The sequence below is a fragment of the Crinia signifera genome, chromosome 5 (assembly GCF_055691185.1).
Source record: "Crinia signifera chromosome 5, ASM5569118v1, whole genome shotgun sequence".
In the NCBI taxonomy this organism is placed as follows: domain Eukaryota; kingdom Metazoa; phylum Chordata; class Amphibia; order Anura; family Myobatrachidae; genus Crinia; species Crinia signifera.
This window is the reverse complement of record NC_139221.1, coordinates 98,734,065-98,761,514: the sequence shown is the minus strand read 5'-3', so window position 1 is coordinate 98,761,514 and position 27,450 is coordinate 98,734,065. Positions and strand designations below refer to the sequence as shown.

General features: G+C 41.7%; 1 protein-coding gene across 4 annotated transcripts in view; it reads left to right on the top strand.

Annotated features, from left to right (window-relative positions):
* FBXO15 (F-box protein 15) overlaps positions 1 to 27,450 on the top strand; it is a 111,874-nt gene that overhangs the window by 12,811 nt on the left and 71,613 nt on the right. For 3 of the 4 annotated variants that reach the window (XM_083187728.1, XM_083187729.1, XM_083187727.1), the window contains exons 3-5: positions 16,381 to 16,494; positions 18,776 to 18,880; positions 21,815 to 22,054. In XM_083187728.1, the coding sequence (XP_083043854.1) occupies positions 16,381 to 16,494; positions 18,776 to 18,880; positions 21,815 to 22,054 (459 nt within the window). The remainder of the gene's footprint in view (positions 1 to 16,380; positions 16,495 to 18,775; positions 18,881 to 21,814; positions 22,055 to 27,450) is intronic. The other variant, XM_083187731.1, reaches the window with a different exon arrangement.

Here is a 27,450-nt window from a genome sequence, read left to right as displayed (position 1 = left end):
CTAGTAGATTATTTTAAGATTTTTCAGTAATTCATTAGTTTAATTAAATTAGCATGTACTGTACTATTTTTTATTTTAGCTGTTTGTTGTGGGGTTTTTTTTACAACAAATTGATGATTTTCAACAAATCAAACATGCCGTCATGTTTTGACATCAGGCCAAGTATTTGTGAAATGATTCTAGATTCACTTTAAGCTGGCCTTACATCAGGACAACCAGCATCCGACCGGGTCGTGTCATGATTTCCCTTGATCTCCCTGGCAGCTTCCCAGACACAAGATAGATCTTATGTGTGTAATTTCACATAAGAGCTATTGTAAGATCTACAACTCCCAGCATACTTGTCCTTAGCACCTTCAGAGCATGTATGTAGTACATAAGATCATACAATCCATCTCACAACCTGCGGGCCCGAGCATTGGATCTTAATCCTACCAAAACACCTGACAATGTGCACACAACATCGTACAGGCCTGAAATCTTTCTAATATATGACCAGCTTTAGAGTCGTCGTCATCATCATGTGTGACTATTTTATGTGCTTATTGGCATGGATATTTTAAATAAAATTGAAAAACTGTACCAAATAAGGGATGATTCTGGTTCCAAGGTGGCTGCCCAACACAAACTCTTGTGAAAATCAATTTGTTACTAATGATTCTAACGTACAATATTTTGAGATGCTTTCAAAACGATTAAGGGCCTTATTTTGGTTCACTCTTAGAGGCAAAATCCTTCTTAGATGGGTAAAACCATGTGCACTGCAGGTGGGGCAGATATAACATGTGCAGATAGAATTATATTTGGGTGGGGTTTTTTTTCAAAGTGAGATCTATATTGCAGTGTAGAAATAAAGCAGCCAGTATTTTCCCTGCACAGAAACAAAATACTCACCCAAATCTAATTCTCTCTGCACATGTTACATTTGCTCCCCTGCAGTGCACATGGTTTTACCCATCTAAGAAGAAATTTGCCTCTAAGAGTGAACCAAAATAAGGCCCTAAATTATAGGATATAATCTAGTAAAAAAAAAAAGAATGGAGTTCTAAATGTCTGCCCTGATTACTGTACATTAAGTAAATTAATAAACCTCAGAAAATTGTGCATTAGAGCATATTGAATACTTTCATAATGTTTAGGTATCTGGATGATAGATCTGCACTGTCTGGTTAGGCAGTCAATAGATGAACACCATCGAATGATCAAATGATTTCCCCTGCTCAAAAGATTTCCCCTGCTGCGGGCACATGTGAGGGGATACCTGACACATCCCCTCGCATGGTTGTGAAGGGAAACGGCGGGGTATAGGAGCGGGTGCATTTGCCGGGGCAGCGTTACAAGGACTCAGAATAATCCCTCTAGTGCGTACACTCTATACGATGTTACCAATTATTTGTTCTGATTCAAATAGATTTCGGATTCAATTTGCATAGTCACACTGTTTTAACAACATTTATTTTGTACTAAGAATTGCAATTCTATATATGTACAAAGTCTTCTCGTCTGTCAGTATAATGTTAAACTTTTCCTGCTGTACTTGTAACCAGGATGAATTTAGAATCTCACTAACAGCTTATTTAATTGTCACATGATAAGCAAATATTTGACAAATGTTCACTGTCTGGTTCAGTTAAAATGATTGCTTTAGAATTTTTCAGTTCTACAGCAGAGCCAAGTATTGTCATAAAATACTGAGTTCATTACACTGAGGTTTCATATAATTTTTTCATTATTGTAATTATATTTGTTATATTTAATGCTCATACAGATTACCGTATCCCGTATCCGTATATACAAAAACTGAAATATTCCAAAAGCTGTGGGTTTTCAGAATATTTTCCGGTTTGGTTTTTATCCCCCCCCCCCCCCCCTGCCCCTTTTTTCATACTTACCACGTCCCCCGGCATCCACAGCGGGCTTCAGGATCCTCTTCAGTGGCATCTCCGGTCCCAGGGGTGCATTGTTTGAGTGTGCAACTCGGGCAATGCATCCTTGAGACAGCTGAAGATGATCCTGAAGGCGGCCGTGGGCGCTGGGGGACCATCGGGGGGACCAGGTAAGTATATTAAAATAAAATATTCCAATAACCGGAAAAATTCCTTATACGAAATGCACGTGGTCCTGAGCATTTTGGATAAGGGATACTAAATCTGTACCAGTGGTTCCTGAAGTGTGTGCCGTGGCACCCTGTGGTGTTTGGGACACTTGCAGGGGTGCCCTGGGTTGGTGGTCCAGGACCCACTGAAATTATTTATGTTCAAAGTAATAGGCAAAACCAGTGCTTGTAGCTTCAATCATAATTTATATGGACAAATAGAAACAATTTATGTCCCTCCATGAAATAATTGAATTTAAGAATGACATTAAAAACAAATATTTCTTAATTTAATACATTTTAAAAAATGGGCAGTAAGAAGCTTTTTGATCTAGGGGTGCCGTGAAAAAATAAATCTTTCTCTAGAGTGCCGAGTTTGGGAACCTCTGGCTTATACTGTATCAGCACTCTTTAAGTATTCTGTGTACACTGAGGAGGCAACTTTGTGTAGATAAGTAATGGATACCACCTCCTATATTTTTTTGTAGAAATTTTAGACCGTTTACTATGGGTTCTGGATGATGGGCAAATAGATTTAAATAGTCAACAGATATGGTTGGCACAAGTTTTTTTGGTACTTGTTTCCTATCTGGGCCCCCAGGTTTTCTACGTACGGCACTGTAATGAAATCGGATCGCATCGCATCGTACACATACACGATATTGAACGATGCGATGCGATTCGATTTCCCATAGGAAACAATGTGAAATGGCTCAATTTAGCCAAATTATAGGAACAATAGTAAATGGGCCAAAAACACCCCTGAACATTGAAATGTCCCCCCAAAAGTAGTTGACGCCACCCCGCCATCAACGTGAACCCGAAGCGTGGCTAGCGCAGCGGTACGCGTCCTCCGACCTTTTCATGCCCTACTATCCACTAGGGCGTGGAGTGAGAATAGAATAGTGTGGCGAGCGCAGCGAGCCCCGCGAGGGGACGCGGATACCTTCACAGTTATACGCGTCCCCTCGCGGGCTTCCCAGGTGTCCATGGCGACGCGGACACCTGGGAAGCCCGCGAAGGGACGCGTTTACCTGTGAAGGTATCCGCGTCCCCTCGCGGGGCTCGCTGCGCTCGCCACGCTTCGGGCTCGGTGGCTCGCTGCGCTCGCCACACTATTCTATTCTCACTCCACGCCCTAGTGGATAGTAGGGCATGAAAAGGTCGGAGGACGCGTACCGCCGCCCCTCGCGGGCTCGCTGCGCTCGCCACGCTTCAGGTTCACGTTGATGGCGGGGTGGCGTCAACTACTTTTGGGGGGACATTCCACTGCTCTGTGGTTTTTTTGGGGGGTTTCTGGCCCATTTACCATTCTTCCCTATGCTGATTTGGGTAAATTGATCCATTTAACATTGTTTCCTATGGGAAATCGAATCGGATCGCATCGCATCGCATCGTTCAATATCGTGTATGTGTACGATGCGATGCGATCAGATTTCTCTACGGAGAATAGCATGGTGCGCAATTAACTTAGCGGGCGCCCAGATAGAAAACAAGTACCGTTTTTTTTACTGTTTTTTTTTTTTTTTCTACTTTTTCATAATTTACCATTTAAATGGACTATACTGTACTTGGGAATAGTAACTTTGGGCCTTATTCTAGTTCACGCTTTCTGACTAAATCCTTCTTAGATGGACAAAACCATGTGCACTGCAGGGGGGCAGATGTAAAATGTGCAGAGAGAATTACATTTGGGTGAGTTATTTTGTATCTGTGCAGGGTAAATACTGGCTGCTTTATTTTTACACTGCAATATAGATCTCACTTTGAAATAAAACCCCACCCAAATCTAATTCTCTCTGCACAAGTTACATCTGCCCCACCTGCAGTGCACATGGTTTTGTCCATCTAAGAAGGATTTTGTCAAGAGTGAACTAGAATAAGGCCCTTTGCGTGGAGAGTGAAGCTAGCATGCGAGGGTATAAATTTTCACTAATTTGGAGTAGAATAGGTTAAACATATAAAATGACACACAAAAATTGGGTATACGGTCGACACTCTTAAGGTCAACCACTGAAGGGGTCGACACAAGCATTAGGTCGACGTTGAGAAGGTCGACCGTCAAATAGTCTGTATTCGTTTTCCAGGGGTTTTTTGAGCCGACATCTGCCAACAGGCGGTATTTCACGCCCTACCATCCACTAGGGCATGGGGAGAGGAAAGAATAGTGTGCCGAGCTTAGTGAGGCACCAAGCCCAAAGCATGGGCCGCTGCACTTTTCCTGTGTCCTGGTAGACTGTGTTGACATCTGGGACAAAAAAAACCACGAAAAACCCATGTCGACCTTCCCAGTGTCGACCTAATGTTCATGTCGACATTTGACCCGGTAAATCTTGGGCATGTCGACCTTTTTTCATCTGTCGACCTTCAGTAGTCGACCCAATGTATGTCGACCTTAATTTGTACCTTAAAATGTATGTCTACCTTTTAAATGTTGACCTATTGATCCTGTCGGCCTACTGCATGCCAACCATATAGGTTCAACCTTTTGACTGTCAACCCAATGACACACACCCGTTACTATATAGGCTCTAGAAAAGAATAATGCACCTTTTTATGCAGTTTATCACATTGACATCAAAAGTAAATTATATTTCCATTTCAATTGTTGATAAGTTTCTTACCTTTTTAATTGCTTTTGTATCTGTGAGACCAGTGGGGGCTGGTTTTAAGCACAAAGCATTTGCACCTATTCTATTAAGGCGGTTGAACCTAATGAGACATATTCTCCTGGTCTGTAATCTCTTCAGGTATAAAATGTCTGTTAATTATTGGGAAAGTGCATATATATATATATATATATATATATATATATATATATATATATATATATATCCTCCTGAATAAAACCTGTCAATCTCTCAACCTAACCTGTTTAAGCTCACTTCTTCGCCTTCTGTATCACCCCAGTCTGTCTAACCCTCCCCTTTAGAATGTAAGCTCTCACGAGCAGGGCCCTCTCTCCTTGTGTGCCTTTGTTAGAATATATAAACCTCTGCCACCCTGATAAGTGCTTCAGTGTCCTGTCCCCTGGTGCAACTATCCATATTAACCATGTACTTGTCCTAAACTGTCTTGTACTGTAATTTGTTATGTGTTTTTGATTATAACTATGCTCTGTAAAGCGCTGCGGAATCTGTGTGCGCTATATAAGAAACTGTTAATAAATAAATAAGTAAATAAATAAATGACCTTCAATCTTTCTTACTGCAAAAGTGACAGAGGCTCCTGTGACAGAATCTTGCTCATCCACTTGGTAATTGTCTTATACAGTAAGTAACTATTCTCCTGTAAACAGTCCTATGCAGCATGTGCGACCCTGCCGCGGTTCTGTTCCCATACGCACTGGGTCCATATCTCTGGGCCATTATCCCTCTAAAGATGCCCATCCAATTTGATGATGAAAAATGACATTAATAACTGATAATCCATTAGGGAATCTGAAAAATACTGCATGTTTAAAAATACCTGACTTGTCGATCAATATATATCAGTATTGGTGAATTGTGGATTGAGAACATGTTGGATTCATGCGATCCTCCGACCCAGGCATTGGAGATGTTGAATCCCCTGTTCCTTCTCAGTTATGTCTCTTCGGGCAGTATTCAATGAGAAAAGTTCTCCGTGTTTTGTGGAGAATTTGTGCTTTTTTCGCCTTGGACGGGGCATTTTGCTCTCCAAAAGCGAGCAACCCTATTCAATGTGAAATGTTCTCCGTCTTTCTAAGTGATTTTCGCCGTCTCTCTCCGTGTAGAAATTCTCCATCTTTTGATGGAGAGCTGGAATGTGAACTTTTAATCTAAAAGGGTTTTGTATTTAATTTTGGTGTCAAAAAATCAGGAATTTTTTTTCTGTGAAGGGGCATGTGATTTTTATTCATGTGCTTATAGCACATGAATATATATTTAATTTAAAAAAAATATTTTTTTTAATTTTTTTTCTTTTTTTTTACACAGTGCAGCCAGCAGGGGGCCGGAGCGCTCGAGCCGCTCATTAGATATTCATATATTCACTGCACTCGTATGCACGTTCGGGTGCAGTGAATACTGGGTCCCCCGCTGGCTATAGGGGGGGGCAGCCTGTGCTGCCTGGGTCCCAGGGGGGCCCCCTACCCTCACATATGTTCTGTGGCATCCAGGGAGACTTTAATCTCCCTGGATGCCACGTCCCACGGCTCCCTGTCAGCTCCCTGCCGCGGACGCTCGTCCGCTGCAGGGGTTAAGACTCGCCGCGAGTGGCGGCGAGTCTTAAAAACGTTGAATAGTGGGAGCAGGAGTGGCAGCGAGCCCTCCGGAACACGGAGAGTGCATGGAGAGCAAAATAAAATGCTCTCCATGCACGGAGAACTCCGTCATTGAATACTGCCCTATATCAGAACAATAGATGTGAATGAAATGGTACGCATCTGTATCAATAAGCCAATAGCTTCAACCCCTTTGTGTATAGCATTTTAATGTGACAGGGAAATGGTTTCCCATTTGCTTTTCTGTCTGGAAAACCTATATCTCTTAATTGTCTGCATGACAATTGCTTTTAAGAGATTAACTGCAAAAATAAATTTTCCTCTTGCCATATAAATAAATTTACAATTTCTAAACTTTCTAATACAGTAATTGTACAAATATTGATGAAAAGTGATACAAGTATAACTGATTTTTATATTACAAATACTGTATGCAGCAATCTATGTTTGTTGCTTATTATATCCTCAGTGAGTTCTATGAAATTATTAATCCCTAATCACATTGCAGAGCAATCCTGCTTGCAGTTAGACTTGCAAAGTGATAGCCTTTCATATCTTCATGGGATTCCAAAAGACATACAGTATATAATATAAATGTATATATTCCTACTTGTGGCATTCAATGGTCTCTTAAATCAGCAGACAGCCTTTTTAAATGTATTTTAAAGGCTGTCTGTCTGCTGATTTAAGAGACCGTTGAGTGCAGCGAGTTGGATTATATTATTTATTATGGACACTGAGGCAGTTGTATCAATCTGATGGAGGTTGCCAGCTGTTTGGAAATACATGCACATCCATTTCATACACTGTATATTTAGTAAATGTTGGTTTTCCATGATCACACTTTCCCAATCTGTCACATTATGTACATGAACATATAATCATGGGATATGCCTGCTGATTCTAGTAATAATACTACCAGTCATATACAAGAGCTCTTTTCTCACTTTACACCACACTGCCGTAGTGTCACTAACACTTACTGCGCACATTAGTAGTGCCATTTTTTTCACAGAATGCAGACAATAGTAGTGTGGATTATGCGCATAATACTCACAGTAGTAGTGCCCTTTATGCACATAATACACCCTATAGTAGGTCTGCGATGAGAGAGTGGGAGGCCCCAGGGTAGTAGTAGATAGTATTAGTAGCTGGGTTCAATACCAGTAGACCCTGATAGGCAGTGCAGGGTACACTCCTGGGTTTAGACCAGCACTCTACTACACTTATTGAGTATGCACTACAATACACTGATATTGAGTATGTTACAGTTAATGAAGGTTGCCAAGAACCAGGACCTTCAGGACTATGCCACTTCTGCTAAATATGACTAGAAGCTGCCGCTGCATGTTACATAACATATTCTAAAATTTTCCGTAACTAGATGATGAATTTTAATGTGCTAACGTGTCCTGTGAGAGGGGATTTCCTAACTGTAGAATTTCCCTTCCAGTAAGTGGTTAATCTTTGACTTTTTAATTATTAGACTGTTAGGGAATGTACTAATGTGTATCCAATTTATAGGAGAAACAAAATCTGAAAACTAGGAATCAGTGAGAAAAAAACCTGACAGGACTTTGCTTTTGTGGGTTTTTATTTGCAAATCAAATCTAATTAAGTCCTCCAGTGCAATGAAAATGGCATCATGCATCTTGCCAGAAAGAAGGGTAATTAGACGGAGCAGTCCAATAAAGAGCTGATGTCTATAATGTTACTCCATGGTTTGCAGGGAGGGGGGAAGAGCATTCACCTAGGGAGCCATGAATCAACATTATTGCACTTTAGCACTTTATTCAGCTGATCTCACTAACGAGCTCTCCTAGTAGTAAGATGCATGAGGTTGCTTTTGCTATGCTTTAAGACTTTTGTTGGATTTGTTTACAAATACATTTACATCCGCAGCAGAATGTTGAACTGTACAAAAGCAGTTTTATTAACGGTTTGTTGCAAGGGTTTTGTGGAATGATATATTATGTGCCATTTGTTTTATGCGGTGTGTGAAGCGAACAATAACAGTACGTACATAAAAATGGAAACCAGTTCTTTAATATCAGTCTGTTCACTGTAGCTACCATGATGATCTTTCTCAGTTTCATTTTCACATGTCTTATCCCTGTCACTGATAGCAAGATGAATGGCAATGTGTAGTCTCAACTAGTCTTTGCTGTGATATGTGCTAACCTCACCTTTAGAATATATAACATTAACTATTTCTGTTCCCATAGTAATAGTGTGAGTGGTATTTTACGGTTGTGTATTGTCAATTTTTAAAAAATAGCTTCTTCCTTTTTTCTCTGCCCGCTGATGTTGACCTTTGGGCAAAGCACATATCTGAAATCATTATGCGGTATTGTACTGTAGGGTAATCTGTAGCAAGTGGCCCATGAAGCCTTCAGCTGAGACCTCCTCTTATTTCTGTTGTGCCACCTGTTAAAAAAAAAAAAGCATGTTGCCTTATTATAACAGATACATTTCAGTTTATTCCAGTAAAAAATGGTTTTAACTTAAAACTGAAATCGTTCCCTTTGACGGTTACAACATATTTGCATACACAATGTTAGGGAGCTACCCAAACGTGAAGAGCCATGAATGATTGTATTATATTTCAAGGGCCGTGATGACCCAACTCAGTACCATATTGGCTTGCACTTCTTCAGATCTTATAGAACACAGGCTCTCAAAGTTGGTTCTCAGGACGTGGGTGTATTCACTGAGGCCGGCAGCGAGTGGGTTAAACGGTGAAAACAAGTGATCCTCGTCGTTTAACCCCCACGCCGGCTGCTCACCCTATTTAAGGCGCTGGGGAAATAAAAACAGTGAGGCTCGCAGCTAATGCAGGGAGCTGGCTGCATTTAGCTGCGAGCCTCGCGATTTTAGTGGCCGCATACGCCATTTACACCTTGCCCCAAAAACCTAGCGAGGGGGAAACAGTGTGTGCAGAGGGTCAGTTGAATACTGACCCTGCGAGCTGTGAGAGCGAGCAGGCAGCACTGCTCACTGTCACAGCTCACAGAAAGCATTGAGTACACCCCAGTGTGTGTTTTGCAGGTCTCCTCACAGATTCAAGTGAAATCATTCGCTTATACTTGCCTACCTGACCCTCTCCATGAGGGAGAAAATTCTCTGTTCCTGGACTGGTAATGTATGATTACCAGCACCTGTGGTGAGCTAGTTAATTGATAAGAAAGGTGTTTCACCACATGTGATGGCAATCATACATTACCTGGTAAGTCCAGGAATGGAGCATTTTCTCCCTCATGGAGAGGGTCAGATAGGCAAGTATGCATTAGCTCTACCTGTGGATCTTCTAAAATGTGTCAGTAAGTAATGAGTGCACCTGTTGGGTGACCTAGAAAACGTGATCTGTGTGGGGTCCTGAGGACCGAGTTGGAGAACCACTGTTCTAGAGTTAACTTTATAACAAAGGCAATATTATTCCTCCCAACATGACCCTCTCCAGGAGGAACAGACTGCTCTATTCCAGGACTTCCCTCTTAATTCTTACCATCACCTTTTTTCTTATCACTTGTGCTTTAGTGTAACCTCTGCTTCCACTACTGGCGAATTTCCCTATATTATCCAAAGAAAGGCAAGAAAAACAATCCTGCCCCTTATCTAATCAACTAAATGGTTAAAAATTGTACTTTTAAACTTTCAAATTTTGTACTTTCAGTATGTAATCTGCTTTGTGAACCATTCTGGCTGTAGGGAACAAAAATATAGATTATAGCTGTGAATAAAATAAATGGCCCGTTCTCACTTTCACTTGGTAGAACAACATGTAGCATGGAAACAAACAGACATTTAAATCCAGTCCTAAATCATTTTGGTCCTCTGATGCTCTCTCTGCGAAGCGTACGCAGACCACACACACCGTGTGCTCCCAGCCCCCCCCCTCCCTCATGAAATGTTGAAATTTTAAAACTGTTTAGCTTAAACCTAATGAGCGGTCTCGGTCCTGGTAACATACCCGTCTCAGCCTGAAGACGCTGTGTCTCACTGTGGCATACGGCGTCCAGCTTACAGCACCTCCAGGCAGACGGAGTAGTGAGAGTGCAGCGGTGTACCTTTTACCGCTGTCACTCATAGCATATAAGCTGCGGCGGCTTGTGTGTATTGCTGTTTTCTCTACCGAATACTGAGCAATCCAGGCTCACGGCATCACACAGAAATAAAACCGCATTCATCTCCCTCCCGCCGCCAATTATATATGTTATCCATACCCATATCTGCTAATTAAATTATTTCCGGATCAGAGATGCCAACATACTGTGTCTACACTGCCATATACCTTTAGGGTTAAAATAGCAGTTCTAAAAACACATACTTATCAGCTAACTACCATACTGAAGGGAGACATACCCTGGGGCCCCACAGTGTGAGGATTCTATATTTTCTTTTTTGTATGTCATTGTTTTGTTTCATGTGTATATGTGTTTTATATTTAGCAGTTTTTAAAAAATGATTGAATAAAAGTTACATTTTAGAAACTCTCTAGGTGCACCACACAGAGACATTCTTTTCTTTCTTGTGTGCCAGTGTCCTGTGGTAGCACACCCCTTATCAGGTATATGTCAAGCTGAATCAGATCTATTTAGGAGGGGTCCACCATAAAATTGACCTCAGATATTTTCTGTGCGATTAGTCACCCCCCAAAAAATTCCCCTTTTTAAGTCTTTATCCTATGCCTGAGTTGCATACAGATCTCTGGGAGAAAGTGCCTGTTGTGGATGCTTCCATAGCCAGACTTAACAAAGCTACAGTGCTCCTTGTCCAAGGGGGTGTGGCTTTTAAGGACCCCATGGATAAGAAGCTGGAAGGAAACCTTAAGGCTATATTTGAGGAGGTGTGTTTTTACTCTCAGGCCCCTTATAGTGTCTGCTTGGGTTTCAAAAGCCATGATTGTATGGGCTAGTAGTTTGTGTTCTATGGAACACGCAGATCCGGGTGTCTTGCTGCTCGCTGAAAAATTTAAGGCAGCAGTTGAATATGTCCTAGAGGCTGAGGAAGAAGCTCTCAAGATGGCTTCAAAAGTGTCCGCCATCTCGGTTAATGCCAGAAGAGTCCTGTGGCTCAAAGCCTGGGAAGCGGATAATGAGTCCAAAAAGGCCTTAGAGGTGTTGGCTTTTAAGGGTAAGCTGCTGTTTGGTTCCGAGCTGGAGGAGATTATAAAGCAGGCCACCACAGGGAAAAGTACCTTTCTCCCCGCCCCCTCAGCTAAAAAAAAATGTGTTCTAATAAGTTTACAAGAAGCTAGAAAAGTGAACAATGATTGGCTGTGCATGTTATAACATGAAACGGTGGAGGTTGGAGGGACTCAAGCTGCAGCCACTTGTTGCATGTATATTTTTGCAACAAGCTGAAAGCTGTAAGCAGAGGGCAACATTATGTTGAGCGAACCTAACTATATCACACTAGCGGTGAACAGGACACGTATTACGAGTAAAAACTATTGTATTTTGCTACTTAGCAACAATCATTATGAAAAAAAGCGCTGCAGATAGCTATGCAGTGATGTTCTTCGAGCATGCCTAAAGGACATAAATATGAAATCTTTAGGTGCTGGTTGGCCGACCTAAGATTATCTGATCTGTTTTTGACAAACAAAAGGTCAATCCTCTTCTTGTCTGGAGCCACAAATTTCTTTTGAACCTCGTAAGTACGCATAATGGATATTCTTAAAACATTTGGGAACCTGCACTAAACCATGTGTAAAAACCATGGCTTGAATATCATAAGAACACACTAGGTGAAATTTAATAGGATGAGAGATTCAGAAAGTGAGAGATTTGGTAAGAAATCTCCATGTTTTTTAAAGCGGCAATCATTTACACTACAAAACCAGTTTGAGTTTGCAGTGTAAATGATTGCCGCTTTAAAAAAACGGTACTTGTTTCCTAGCACGGCGCCCATCACATACCATACTTAGTGGTATGCGATATTCATGTTAAATTAACAGGAGTGCTCGTACAATGAAATATCGCATAGCATTGCATGCCAGCAAATGGCATGCGATGTGATGCAATTTTTAATTGTACAAGCACCCTGATGGGTGCTTTCAATGTTAAATGCACCCCCATTGTCAACGCCACCCCCACTATCAACGCCAACCCAAAGCGTGGCGAGTGTAGCAAGCCCGGGAGGGGCGGCGGTACGCGTCCTCCGACCTTTTCATACCCCCACTATCCAAGTTCGGCGTGGAGTTGAATTTAGATAGTGTGGCGACCACAGCGAGCCACCGAGCCCGAAGTGTGGCGAGCGGACGCGGAATACGAGCCCGAAGCGTGGCGAGCCCCGCGAGGGGGCGCGGAATACATGTAAAGTAATCCGTGTCCCCTCGCAGGGCTCGCTGTGCTCACCACGCTTTGGGCTCGCTGTGCTCACCACGCTTTGGGCTCGGTGGCTCGCTGCGCTCGCCACACTATCTAAACTAGACTCCATGCTGACGTGTATAGTGGGGGTATGAAAAAGTCGGAGGACGCGTACCGCCGCCGCTCGCCACGCTTCGGGTTGGCGTTGATAGTGGGGGTGGCGTTGCCAATGGGGGTGCATTTAACATTCAAAGCACCCATAAGGGTGCTTGTACAATTAAAAATCGCATCGCATGCCGCTATATTGCATGCAATGCGATTGTATAAGATGTACTACGATCAAAAGATTGGGCACCGTGCTAGGAAACAAGTACCAAAAAAACTGGAGATTTCTTACCAAATCTCTCACTTTCTGAATCTCTCATCCTATTAAATTTCACCCAATATTTTTAATGTATTTTACCCAATTCCCAGTCATTCCAGTCTTCTATTATCTACCAAAAATACATAAAAACCAAACACACCCACCAGGCAGACCAATAATCTCGGGAATCTCATCACTTACATCCAACCTGTCAGAATACCTGGACACAATCCTGCAACCGTATGTTCAAGAACAGAAATCATACCTGAAAGACACAACCCAAGTCCTCAATAAACTAGAAGGAATCAGATGGGACCAGGACCTGTGGCTCGTGACCTCAGACGTCACATCACTATACTCAGTAATCGATCACCAGCAAGGAACAGACAGCATACGGTACCACCTGGAGAATGACCCCTCCCTAACACCCGAATATTGCAACTTCATCATAGATAGCATCAGATTCATACTTCAGCACAACTATGTATGGTTCGAAAGTCAATTCTACAGGCAGACCACGGGGACCGCAATGGGTACGAAATTCGCACCAAGTTACGCAAACTTGTTCATGGCCTGGTGGGAAGACACAAACATATGGAGCAAACACGAATGGGAGGACAACCTGATCCTATGGACCAGATACATAGACGATGTTCTATTCATCTGGAAGGGATCAGAAGCATCACTACACCCCTTCCTAGAACATATGAACAGAAACAACAACAACTTGAAGTTCACCACAGAGTACAGTAAAACCAATGTTAATTTCCTCGACCTAGAAATCTTCATCGAGGACTCAAAACTTCACACTAAAACATACAGAAAACAGGTAGACGTCAATAGCTTCATCCTCTCCACGAGCGGACACCATCCCACATGGCTAAAAGCAATCCCAAAAAGCCAATACCTCAGGATACGCCGCAATTGTTCAAAATTATCTGACTTCAAGGAACAAAGTGATGTACTGACCACCCAATTCAAAGAGAAACAATACAAAACAGAGCATTTGAAGACGGCGTATGAAGAAATAGAGAACACGGAGAGACCAAAACTCCTAGAATACAAACAAAACGACAAGAACACCAGTAAACAACCAACAGAAGCTTTTTTCATTACCAACTTCTCCAAACATGCTACAGAAGTACAGAAGATTCTAAGAAGACACTGGCCACTCCTTCTAGAAGACGAACAGCTAAAAGAACATATCCAAGACAAACCAAGAGTCATCTTCAGAAAGGCACCCAATATAAAGGACAAACTAGTGCATAGCTATATACCACCGAAGCAGACGACACAAAGTACACTCACAGGAACAATCCCAAAAAATGGTTTTTACCATTGCGGGAAATGCGCAGGATGCAAAAACCAAAATATAAAAAGCACAAATCCCTCCACAGAATTCACAGCAACAACAACGGGCAAAACATATAAGATAAGAAGCCGAATCACCTGCGAGAGCAAAGGCGCAATATACCTTCTGGAATGTCCCTGCCCCAAACAGTACGTGGGACGCACCACCAGACCCATAAAGACACGAGTTAACGAACACCTACGCAACATCAGGAAAGGATTCGAAGACCATAACCTGTCACAGCACTACAAAACACATCATAAAAGCAACCCCAACAGCCTGAAATTCATAGGAATAGAATCCATACCACCAAATTGGAGAGGAGGAGACTACACAAAACTCATCAACACAACTGAATTAAGATGGATGTACGAACTAAAAACCCTCAACCCACGTGGACTCAATCTGGACAATGAGATCAAATCAATAGTGGGAAAGAAATAAAATACAAACCCCCCACCCCCACACCAGCCAGCATGCGCAAACCCCAGTTCCAAAGATGTGACATACCACTTCATTAATATATAATTTTGTGCCCCCGCACCTGTTACCATGTGCAATCACCCCTTTTCCCAATTTATTTCGTATTACTGTTATAATATATGATTGTGTGCCCCCACAACTGTTACCATGCACAATCACCCCCCAGCATCCACTGGAATAATATATGTCAGATGGATATCGCCTACACCGATAAATCACACCTGAAGGACTGACATAGAAAAATGAAAACGGAACACCTGCAGCACAGCGTACCTAAGTGGAGTGACAGAGACAAGAACCAATCAGCAGCAAAAGAACACACCTGAATGCAACCATTCAGGACGCAAGGACCCGCCCCCAACACATAAATAAGAGTGGGCACAGACAAACGGTAAAAAACTCCCTAGAAGAAGGCCAGACAGAAGGCCGAAACGCGTTGGAGACACCTACCATACGAGCACATCCCAAAGCACAAGAACAATCCAAGCGGTACGGAACACCCAGGAGAGACAGCGGTAACGGCAGAACGGCAAACATCAGCACCGGCCGAGACGCGACCAACAACAAGCGGAGAAGACACGCGGGGAGAACCGTATGAGAGAGACGAGAAGCAAGCCAGGGTGAGTAGGCGGGGGTCCGTAAGACAGGTACCGGGAAGGAAGGGGTTGCCCAAGCCGTCTCCTACCCGCGCTCGCTGCCAGACACTCCACGTCCCCGGCCGCGGCACAGGACTGCAAAGGCAGAAGGCCATCAACCCGAAACCTAAGCAGCACTTCAGCCGCGACGGGACACAAGGAGTGACCAGACCCACTGCCACCACTGAAACCCGCTCGCTGCCGTACCACCACCCTAACGAGCACGTCGATCCCAAACACACCCCCCCGTGGAGGAAACAGCTACCATCTACCAGCCGGAGCGCATCCAACATCAAGCGCATAGGACCGCACTAATTATCACGGACGAGCGGGACGCCGCCACCGTGCACCGTTACTGGACTCTGTCACCCCGGTACCCTAACTCACCCAGCACCAACCCATAAAGTGCCCCAAGGAATCATAGTAGTAAGAGAGCAAGGAAGCACTGTGTCACAGCCTTCTGTGACACACAGACATCTCATTCTGCTACTTCTTGCTTACTACAATCCCCACAGAAACGTTATTTTGTATGAAATTTGTATTATATATGTTATACTTTGTATCGACACTGTATTGTATCTGAATTATTTCTGAAGTAAAAGTTTTAAACAACACTGTACCACTCAACTTATTCCCACACACATACACCTAGGAGCAGAGCGCTGCACTAATCCCCTTTTGAAACTTTGCAACATATCCGGACAGGTCATCCGGAAAGTGCAGCAGCTAGCACCGCACAACCGAGGACAGTGCGCAGACCACCAATCCTTCTTGCACTATTTTACCCAATTGTTTTTCCAGCAAATTTATCCAATCTTATAAAGAAGCCTTCGAGAATTTTTTATTATTTTTATTGTTTTATTTTTGTCATTCTCAAGTAATGTTATTGTATTTGCAGCTCTAAAGCTTCAAACGAAAGTTCAAGAAACATAAGTACTTTTGGAAAGAACTGCAATAGGAATAAAAAATCGGTCAAAAAAACATGCGTAGGAAAAATTGCATACATAGAGGGGTAAGTGTCTTGAAAGAAAAGAAGTCTTGAGACAAATGGTTATTAAATATTTCTTATTTATTTAGAGATTTTAGACAATGTACGATATGGTAATGCCCCTTACATACAATATCTTTAATGTCCAAGACATAAGTCTTGGACATTAAAGACATTGGGCCTCGTTTAAAGTAAGGATTTGAGGTGCTTTCACCCTAGACAACACTCTAAATGACATGCATGATAACATAATGAAATGTTTGTGCATATTGTCTAATGTGTACCCCGCTTTAAACGCAAGAAGCAAATTAGATTTGATTTAGAAAATGTACCATCTAAAAAAAGTCACTGGATGCCGGTCATCCACAATTCATTCTCACATGTACCTGCTTCTGAATATCCCTAAGGGAGCAGGTAAATACATAGGCCAGCACACCAATTTACAGTATACACAAACAATCATTTTAATCCAGGAAGCTATTAAAGCTCAGTCAAAAAGGCACATACAGCCTTTAAATATAGCAATTTCATGTGTGGTGTGATAAATGAGATCCTCAACAGCAGAAATTGTGTGGAGACACTGCTCTTCGTACACCGCCTTTATTATGCGATACATTTCTGAAGCATGCTCCTCTTCTGCTTGAAGAAATTGAATAACAGCTCTTTGCACTGATCTGGAGGAATCCATCATGCATCCGACTGTGCAAAACAACTTTCCATGTGTAGTGAAGCCTTTCATTTCACATGTGCAACTGGGAAAAACACCACACCATCTATTGCAAACACATTAGCCCACTGCAATTAGATACAAGGGGCATGGCCTCATATGATATGCTGTTCCTGCAAGCCCCACCCCTCCTTTTTTGTGAAATTGGAGACATGGGGTACATACAGTAAACAGAGCTAAATTTTTGTAGCCTTTTGGGGCGGAATCATGATCGTAGCACAGTAGATGTGAAAGTGATTGCTAGCCTCACAGAAAGTCCTTAACTAGCGTACTAAGGTTATTGGTAACAGCAGCTACAGGGGTAATGCACATTGTGTATTGCATTGGTTAAAACAGTGTTTGTATTACAGTTTGGCATCCGGAAGTATACTGGGGTTGCTTGTAATTATAGTGCTTCTAGTGCAGAATGCACCACCAGGCTGTACACTTACTTTAAAGACAGCTTGGTGCTATTGCACTTAAACGGTGGTGATATAAGGAAGATTGGCTGCCCTAGAAACCGCAGCAGGGTCTGCATATTCCAGGATGTGTCCATGTACGCAATGCTGGCTCTATCATTAGGTAGCTGCGTAGGGGCTCCAGAATCTGTGGCCCTCCTGAGTTTATCACAAAATTAGGGTTGACTTTGAGGAGAGGCATTCTTGGTGAACTTATTGGAAATGACAGGTGTTGAACTTTCAAGATGGCACTTTCACACATTCTCCTTAGGTTCTGGAAAGTCGGCATTGGTGTATGGGTGGAGGTAGCAGCAGTAAGTTGAAGTTTGGCCTAAGGTCTCATCCTATTATTAACCTCCTCACAGCACCTCTCCTTCCAGGCCCTCCAATGTTCAATTCTAAGCACTCCATCACCCCATAGCGCCCACCACACAGCCTCCTCCAGGGGCCCTTCAAAGTCCACCCCACACCATCCCCCGGCCACTTCCGTGACCACACCACATCATCCCCTCTCCCTGTGGCCCCTTGAATGACCACACTACAACATCCTGCCTGGTTCCTACAATGTCCTTGTTAAACATTACACCTCCTGGCTGTACCTGCTCTGCTTACTCATGCATTTCTGAGTATATGCAGCAATACATGTTGCAGGACAGACCTGCTGTTAGATCTGCAGTGGTTCATAGTGAATCTCACCTCTAGAAGAAACTCTCTGCAGGTTTTCCGGGGGTAGTGCTTTCCATCATTAAGCCCCACCCCTTTAAGCTCTGCACCCATTTTGGTAAATGCTGCTCTTAGAGGAGGGGTTGCTATTAAATGACACGATTTGCATGCTCCTACCCCAAAGCCGCGAATGCCGGTATATGTCGGCACATTTAAGAACACAGTGAAAAACTCATGTTGACCTTGTGTGAACTTGCTGTTTTTGTTACAGTGCTGAATAAATCAAAGTTGTGTGTTTTTGTACATTCCTATTCATTTCAAATGCAATAATATAGCTATTGGGAATTCTCAGTAGACATGGATCTCAATGCCAAACTATCTGGTATACTACAATTGCAGTATTTAAACCCAAAGCAGTGTGTACAACTTTGTCTTAGCTATGATTAGTAATATATCAAATGCTTTTTGTGTCTCGCAGCCTTCCATCTGAAATACTACTGAAAATTCTTTCATATTTAGATCCCATCTCACTGATGTGTATTGGTAGTGTTAATAAGCATTTCTACGAACTGTCCATGGACAAGTAAGTAAACAACAGGCAGATAAAGTGTGTGTGTGTGTCTGTGTGTGTGTGTGTGTGTGTGCTAATCTCTCCTCTTTGGATTGATTTTTTGGGCCATTTCTAATTACGCTGAAAATTGAAATGACTTTTTAGTCTGTCAAACCTATTACTTTTCTTATCCCTTTATAAACAGATATTTTTATTTTAGTAGCTTGGTTTTTTTCCTTCTTTTTTTTTGTCATAAACACTTGGAGGGGAAAGGGGGGTTTACTATTAGCCCTGATAATTTTTCTGAGGGGAACAACCCAAAACATCGAAACTGATCTAGCAATTTTAGCTCGATGGTTATTATATTACAGCACACTTTCTTTGTCAAAGACAGGTCCACAATCACCTGATCTGGGATAAGTTCTCAGACCCATGTGTTAATGTGGGTCTGAAGGAGCGTGAAGCACAATCCCCGAATTCCGGCATCTGGGCTAATGGGATAGCCTGCTGTTAATAGGATATAACCCTTTGTGTGCAATTTCAGTAGTTTATAAAGATAGTACTTACTGATTTAGTTGCTCATTTATAAACATGATTTTGCTATTTAAAACTGTTTGTATATGATAAATGGTGTTTCAGCCAATCTGCTCCTGATTATTATATTTTAAACACATGACAGTTATGAATTTATTGACTGGAGCACAGTTTATTGATAAAATGGACCTTAAAACGTATGTTTAAAAAGGAATATGTGACGAAAGCTATGCACACATGGTGCGATTTTGGCCATTTGCTGATTTTTTGCAATGCGATTTTTCCCTTGAACTCCCCAGAGCCCATGACCATACAATCTTGACTATATTCACTTGCGGTTTTGACTGTGCTATTTGACCTATGTCAAACATCACAAGCGACCTAGTCAAAACTGCAGTCTATTTATCCATGCGATAACGACCTCACGGTGGTGCGCTTTGGTATTGCAAGCAGGGGAAACAGTGAGATATTGGATAACTTTCTATATGATTTTGACTATATAGTCAAAATTGTAAGCCAAAATCGCACCGTGTATACACACCTTTTAGGCCATATTCACACTGGCATTAATTGCATTATTTTTGATAATGCAAACACATGTAAACAGATCTGACAATATAAAAACAAGAGTTAGACAAAAAAAAACCTTAAAGGTGCCCACAGACGCTACAATTGTACTGTGCTATGCGTTTTTGACTGTACAATGGTTCTATACAATTTTTCTTCCAGCTTGCTATGAGATGTGCACTTGGATGCATGTGATGAACCCATGTTTGTAATGTTAAATTTCAGATGTAGTCTAAAAAGTACGTGCAGCACGTACTTTTTTAGACATACAATATCGGGCTCCAGGGAACATAAACACCATCCAATAATTGTACATAAGATGCAATTTGTGCTTAAAAAGTACAAAACGCATTCGATAATTGTAGCGTCTGTGGGCACCTTAAGCGCTAAGTCCTGCTGCTGCTAGTCCATCAAATAATAGTCCAACTGTAAACTATAAAAAATATTTTAAAAAAACGTTGAACATTTTCCAGATCTGACAATATAATCTAGTGTTTTTGATATCTTAATATCTATCTCCACTTTCAATTTTGCGAGGTTTCCAGTGCGTTGTGTTTTTTTTTCAAATGCAGTTTGTTCCATCCTTATGGTTTTACCTCTTCCATTTATATTGGGTCAATCAACAATGACAGCTAACAACTAGCAAAGTTACATTTGCATTTCACATACATTTACAGTCCTGTTTCACTAGCATTAAAAATACAATGACAGTGCCAGTGGATACCTGGCTTAAAGATTTATGAAGCTTCACAAGAGTCAAAAAATGCTATTTACTTTTTTTTTTTAAACAATACAGGGGTAGATGTATGAAGCAGTGATTAGGGAGGAGAAATGAGCCAAGGGAGAAGTGGCCCATGGCAACCAATCAGCACTGAAGTAACAGCTATAATTTGTAGAATATATATTATACAGAGCAGTTGATTGGTTGCCATGAACCACTTTCCCTCTGGCTCACTTCTCTTCACTGATTACTGCTTCATACATCTACCCCTCAGTATCTTATTATCACAAGCCAACAAATATGAAAAAAGTATTGATGGTACTTGTGTAGTTTGGCGGCGCCCATCGCATCGCATACCATAAGGCATGCGATGCGATATCGCGCGATATTGTACAATGCCATACAATTTAAAAATTGTATGACATTGTATATGCATACAATGCCATGCGATGCGATTAAACATTGTATAAGCACCCTAATGGGTGCTTACAATGATAAATGCACCCCCCGCCACCCCCCCACTATAAACGTGAACCCGAAGCGTGGCGAGCGCAGCGAGCCCGCAAGGGGCGGCGGTACGCGTCCTCCGACCTTTTCATACCCCCACTATCCTCGTCGGCGTGGAGTTGAGAATAGAAAGTGTGGCAAGCGCAGTGAGCCACCGAGCCCGAAGCGTGGCGAGCGCACGCATATACCTGTGAAGGCCGCACGGGGACTCTGATACCTGATACCTCGCGCGCTCGCCACGCTTTGGGTTCACGTTTATAGTGGGGGGGTGGCGTGGGGGTGCATTTAACATTGTAAGCACCCATTAGGGTGCTTATACAATCTTTCATCGCATAGGGGCAAAAATCGCATCGCATGCCATCGGGTGCATGGCATGCGATGCGATTAAAACATCGCGCGATGGAGATCGGGTGTGCCGCCAAAATACACAAGTACCGTATTGATTGTTCAGGGAGATACAGATCAATACACAGAGCAGTTCCACTAAAGGACTTTGTGGTCACACTGAAATAGCTTATACCAATCAATTGGATGCATGGAAATGTAAATATATTTTGCCCTCTCTTACATTCTAACAAGAGTTTTAGTATTTGAAATATTTTTGGGAATTCTAAATTTTTTGCTTCATTTCCTTTCAGCCTAATTTGGTATAATATAGTGTCTCTAAGAAGAAAACGGCATTGGGACAGTATATCTGTAAACCCGTTAGGGAAGAAATTAACTGAGACTACATTTACAGATAAACAGCCAGGTTATTGGAAGAAAACCTATATAAGTGAATTAATATCTGGTAGAGAAAGTAGAATTAACAAGATTTTGAAATCTGCAAAGAATTACAATGCTAGTGGAGTGCCGGCTAATATGGAAAAGGCAGTAAAGTAAGTAATGTAAAGTAAGTAATGTAATACAAACATTTGTAAATGTATTATTATTTTATTTTTCTTTTATACCTACAGATGTGTCCATGTACATCTAGCCTGCTTTCATGTTAAATATCCCTTCCTGTGGTCGCGAAGCCGGCCATCTTTTTTGCAACTTTTTCTGTTAAAAGCATCTTCTTTGCAAGATAGACTGCCGCTGTCATATCTACATACAAAATGGTACGTTACATAGTTTTCCAGGAAAACACTGTAACATTCAATTTGTTATGCAGATACAAAATATAGGCTTGCCACATCAATTTAATCAGCAGAAGCTGCTTGTGCATCCTATTTGCTCCATAAGATGCTATTTAATGGAAGTGCGCGTTGAGAAAATGATGTCAGAACAAGACAAGTAAGCAACGAATCACACGCCCGTATGGGCGGCGCACAGTGTGTCAAATACAGGGAAGGGGAGAACCCCACGTCATCTGAGGAAGCCGCTGACTAAGGAGAGGCGGGGAAACGCGTCATCAGCCCCTGTTTGTTTTACACGAGAGGCACGAGAGGCACCGCTGTGTGGGGAGACCTGGAAGCCGGAGTGTTCTGGATAAAGCTGAAGATTGCACTACACCAGCTGGGAACCTATCCAAGGCAGAACCAGTCTCTATCCCCCAATAGTGGATTACAAATAACCAGCATCACGCAAGTCGCAGAGTATAAGTATATCAATTTGCTTTATTTCTGCTTGCTTCAATTTATGTGCTAAGTCTGTTACTAAACGTATGGCTGAGTGACTAAATCAATTACAAAGCTGCTGAAAGCAAATTCTGTGCAGGCAGCACAGCCTAACAACTTGTCTACTAACAGCCCTTTGACAAACAGCTTGATTTACATCTAACCCTGCTTACAAACAAGCAATTAACCCTGCATATGCTTAACCAGGCTGAGAGGAACTATTGTTGAATTTTGTGAACAAAAATATGAAGAATAGATAGATTGCGCGTCCAGCTGCACAATCAAGTGACCTTTCTACCAAAGGCTTCTCAGAGACCTTCACCAATAAAACACCATGTGAACAAAAATTGAGAAAGGCACTTATCCGGCGCTTAGAATATCACTGGATTCTCTCCTTTAACTCCACTCGGCACATGTGGAGGAATAAGAAATGGTATACAATAGTGAAGTATGTATTTTAAACACACATCATTTAATGGCAATACACATAAAACACAGAATAAAATAATGCTAAAACATGGTAATCCAAAAGATGACAGGGTTTGCAAAATTACCGGATCCTGTGGGAACTGATAGATCAGCTCCAAATGCACTCAGGATATCTCCTTCACAGGCAATACAGCTGGGCAATTCTGCTGCAAAAATAACCGGAATCTCCTGTCCTTCCTGGAGTCCAAATACAGTCCACCACCAACGCGTTTCTTCCTCCGCAGAGGACTTTTTCAAGGTGAAAAAGTCCTCTGCGGAGGAAGAAACGCGTTGGTGGTGGACTGTATTTGGACTCCAGGAAGGACAGGAGATTCCGGTTATTTTTGCAGCAGAATTGCCCAGCTGTATTGCCTGTGAAGGAGATATCCTGAGTGCATTTGGAGCTGATCTATCAGTTCCCACAGGATCCGGTAATTTTGCAAACCCTGTCATCTTTTGGATTACCATGTTTTAGCATTATTTTATTCTGTGTTTTATGTGTATTGCCATTAAATGATGTGTGTTTAAAATACATACTTCACTATTGTATACCATTTCTTATTCCTCCACATGTGCCGAGTGGAGTTAAAGGAGAGAATCCAGTGATATTCTAAGCGCCGGATAAGTGCCTTTCTCAATTTTTGTTCACATATTGTTGAATTTTGCCTTTATTCTTTTTTTTATATATTTTTTACTTTTTAGCGATTTTGTGTATTTTGCTAATCCTATGGTACCATTTATGTATTGTATGAACCCCACCGGCCGGTGACCTTTTTTAGTCTGATTATATTTCTAAGAGATTTGTATAAAATAAACAGATTTAAATTTTAACTCATTTGATTGATTAATTGTGTCCAGTCTGCGCTGTCTAAATTGTGTGTATCTTTTGGCCTTTTTTGGTATAGGAAGGGCCGAGTATCCCTTCCAAGACAGCAGCAAGGACAACTATTAGTGTTTTTTTTTTTTTCCTGCGCCTGGTTTATAGTTATTTCTGTTGTTTCTTAACTCCCCTTTTTTGGGGGTCTATACTCACCAAACCGAGCTGCAGGAAAATTCTGTGTCGACATGTCACCATTACTATGCATGTCGGAACGCATGCAAAGAAGAGACTCATATATGAAGGGAAATCTAAATAGAGGGGCTTCTGCACCTGAGAAAGAAAGTCCCGATATGCATAGATTGTTTAATAAACTGGAAAATCTTTGCATATCCGAAACTCGTCACTGGTGGGACCAGATCACCCTCCAAAAGTATTTGGACGGTGATCTGATACCAAGAGGGTTGAGAATCCTCAAGTCGTCGACGTTTCAAGATGACCAGGAGTTCACAAAAAAATGGAACGAAAATTTAGATAACTGTTCCAAAAATGTAATGAAACTCCTGATAAACCAGAGAGAAAAACGAGTTTTGGAGATGCAGGGAGAAATAGAGAAGGTGTATGATCAATTGAAGAGAGAGATAATAAGGTAAATCAAAATGGTACTTATGTAGTATCTGGGCTGCCGATTTCTAAATCGGGTCGGATCGGGAGATCGCATCGCATCGCATGCGACCATGCGATTCGATGCGATGCGATGCGATGCGATGACCCGATTTTTCCATAGGAATCAATGTTAAAATGGACTGAGTCCATTTTAACATGGAATTCAATGGGAAAAATGGGTCCTTTTCATACCCCTACTATCCAAGTGGGCATGGAGTTGGATATAAACCTGTGGCGAGCGTAGCGAGCCACCGAGCCCGAAGCGTGGCGAGCGGACGAATACCGTCCCCTCGCGGGGCTCGCTTCGCTCGCCACGCTTCGGGCTCGGTGGCTCGCTACGCTCGCCACAGGTTTATATCCAACTCCATGCCCACTTGGATAGTAGGGGTATGAAAAGGACCCATTTTTCCATAGGAATCATTTTAACATTGATTCCTATGGAAAAATCGGGTCATCGCATCCGATATCGGATGCGATGCGATGCGATGCGATATCGCATCGCATCGCATCTGATTGTATGCCTTAACTTAAGGCATACAATCAAAAAATCGGCAGCCCAGATACTACATAAGTACCATCAAAATATAAAAAAATTTGAAGAAGATCTAATATACAGAAAGGAATCTAAAATGGATAGAGATTTGAACGATTATGAGAAGGGGGAAGTCCATAATTATAATAGAAATAGAAATAAAGGAGAATACATAACCCATAGAGAGGGTCCTAAAAATGAAAGATTCCCGAGACAAAATAGAGGGATAAGATATGAGAGGAATGGAAATCAATATTCCCAAAACACATATACTCCCAATAATAGAAGGAATAATGGGTATAATAATAGGAGAGAAAAATTTGGGTACTCCCATCAGAATAAAAATAAATTTCAATCCTATAGAGAACCAGAGAGAATTGATTTCAGGAGTAAAAATAGATTCCAAGTGTTACAGGAATATCAATCCCCTAATCAGAGACTTAATGGTAGACAAAAGAGAGTAGAAAGTCTACAAACAGAGACGGAGGATGATTGGGAACAGTCTCCCCAACAGTCTCAACATCAGCATTTTTTAGACCAGCGTCCAAGGGACGTAAGACCAAAAATAATTCCGATAAAAAGAACAAGATCAAAAGAAGGAGAGGCACCCGAGGAGGAAAACGAAAACAGGCAAAAAAGTCAATGCATCAGATAACATCAAATAATAAAGGAGTATTTAATTTATCAAATAAAAAACTTTCAGAGGAGGAAAAATCTATTTTGGGGAGGGGCCTAAATTTTGCTCCCGTCTCCAAACCCAACATGTTCAAATTGTTTGTAGACCTCAATCGATTCACTCGCACACTGAGCAGAAAAAGATACTTTGCGTGCAAAGCAATTAAAGATAAGGATCAGAGTGGAATTCCAGTGATCCTAGATAATGGTGATGCGGACGCTTTGAACATGTTGGAATCTTTGGAAAGGGAATCTAGATCAGATGAAACGAGTTCCTCACCAGTTAAAATTTATGATTACGAGAGGATGTCTAAATTTAAAAGAAAGTCGGATTTTTATCCACTTCAATATAAGGGACCCTTTATAGAAAGTTTTCAGAAAGCAACATTAGAACAACTAAAAGAAATGTGTATAAAATCAGAGAAAAAAAGACCAAAAGATAATTTAAATCAAAAAGAACGGAAGGCCCTGCAATGTCTCTATGCAGATCAAGAAATAACGATCAAAATGGCAGACAAAGGCCGGGGCGTTGTCGTATTAAACACTAGTGACTATGTAAAAGAGTGTCATAGACAGCTAAAAGATAAAAAATTTTATAAACAATTAGAAAATAATCCAACAACAAAATATCAGCAGGAATTAAGAGATCTGCTTGATACAGCCCTGGCGGAGGACGCAATATCCAAGGAAGTGTTTAATTTTCTTTTTCACAAATACCCAGTCACCCCCACGTTTTATTATTTACCAAAAATTCACAAGTCACTTATTTCACCTCCCGGTCGTCCCATTATATCAGGTGTTGGATCCCTCACCAATAATTTGTCACAATTTGTTGATCACTTTCTGCAGGGTCACGTGGAGGGCCTGAGATCCCATTTAAAAGACACGAAACACTTTCTCAACAAAGTGAAAGAGATTGAGTGGAAGGAGGGTTACTCCTTCATCACTTGTGATGTGGAGGCCCTCTATTCAAATATCCCCCAAAAACAAGGGGTGGAAGTAATAAAACAAATCCTAGAAACGGATAATGGGATGTCGGACCCTCTACGTGACCTTATCACTCAGGCTATCACTTTTATTTTGGAACACAATTATTTTTTATTTGACACTCAGTATTATTTACAGACACGGGGGACTGCCATGGGGACCAGGTTTGCGCCGAGCTTCGCGAACCTGTACATGGGTGCCTTTGAAGAGGAGCATGTATGGGGAAAGAGCTCGGTGACAGCCTGGTCCTCTATGGCAGGTTTATAGATGATTTATTTATTATTTGGAATGGGGACAGCAATTCAATTATGGAATTTACTAATAGTTTGAACACAAATAAGTATGGTTTAAAATTCACTTCTACCCATAGCACCTCTAATATTAGCTTCCTGGATATTGCGCTCTCCATCAGGGACAATAAAATAGAAACAGAAACTTTTGTTAAAGTAGTGGATCAAAACTGCTACTTGAAATACGACAGCGCCCACGCCAATGCCTGGAAAAAGAACATCCCTAAGAGCCAGATAATCC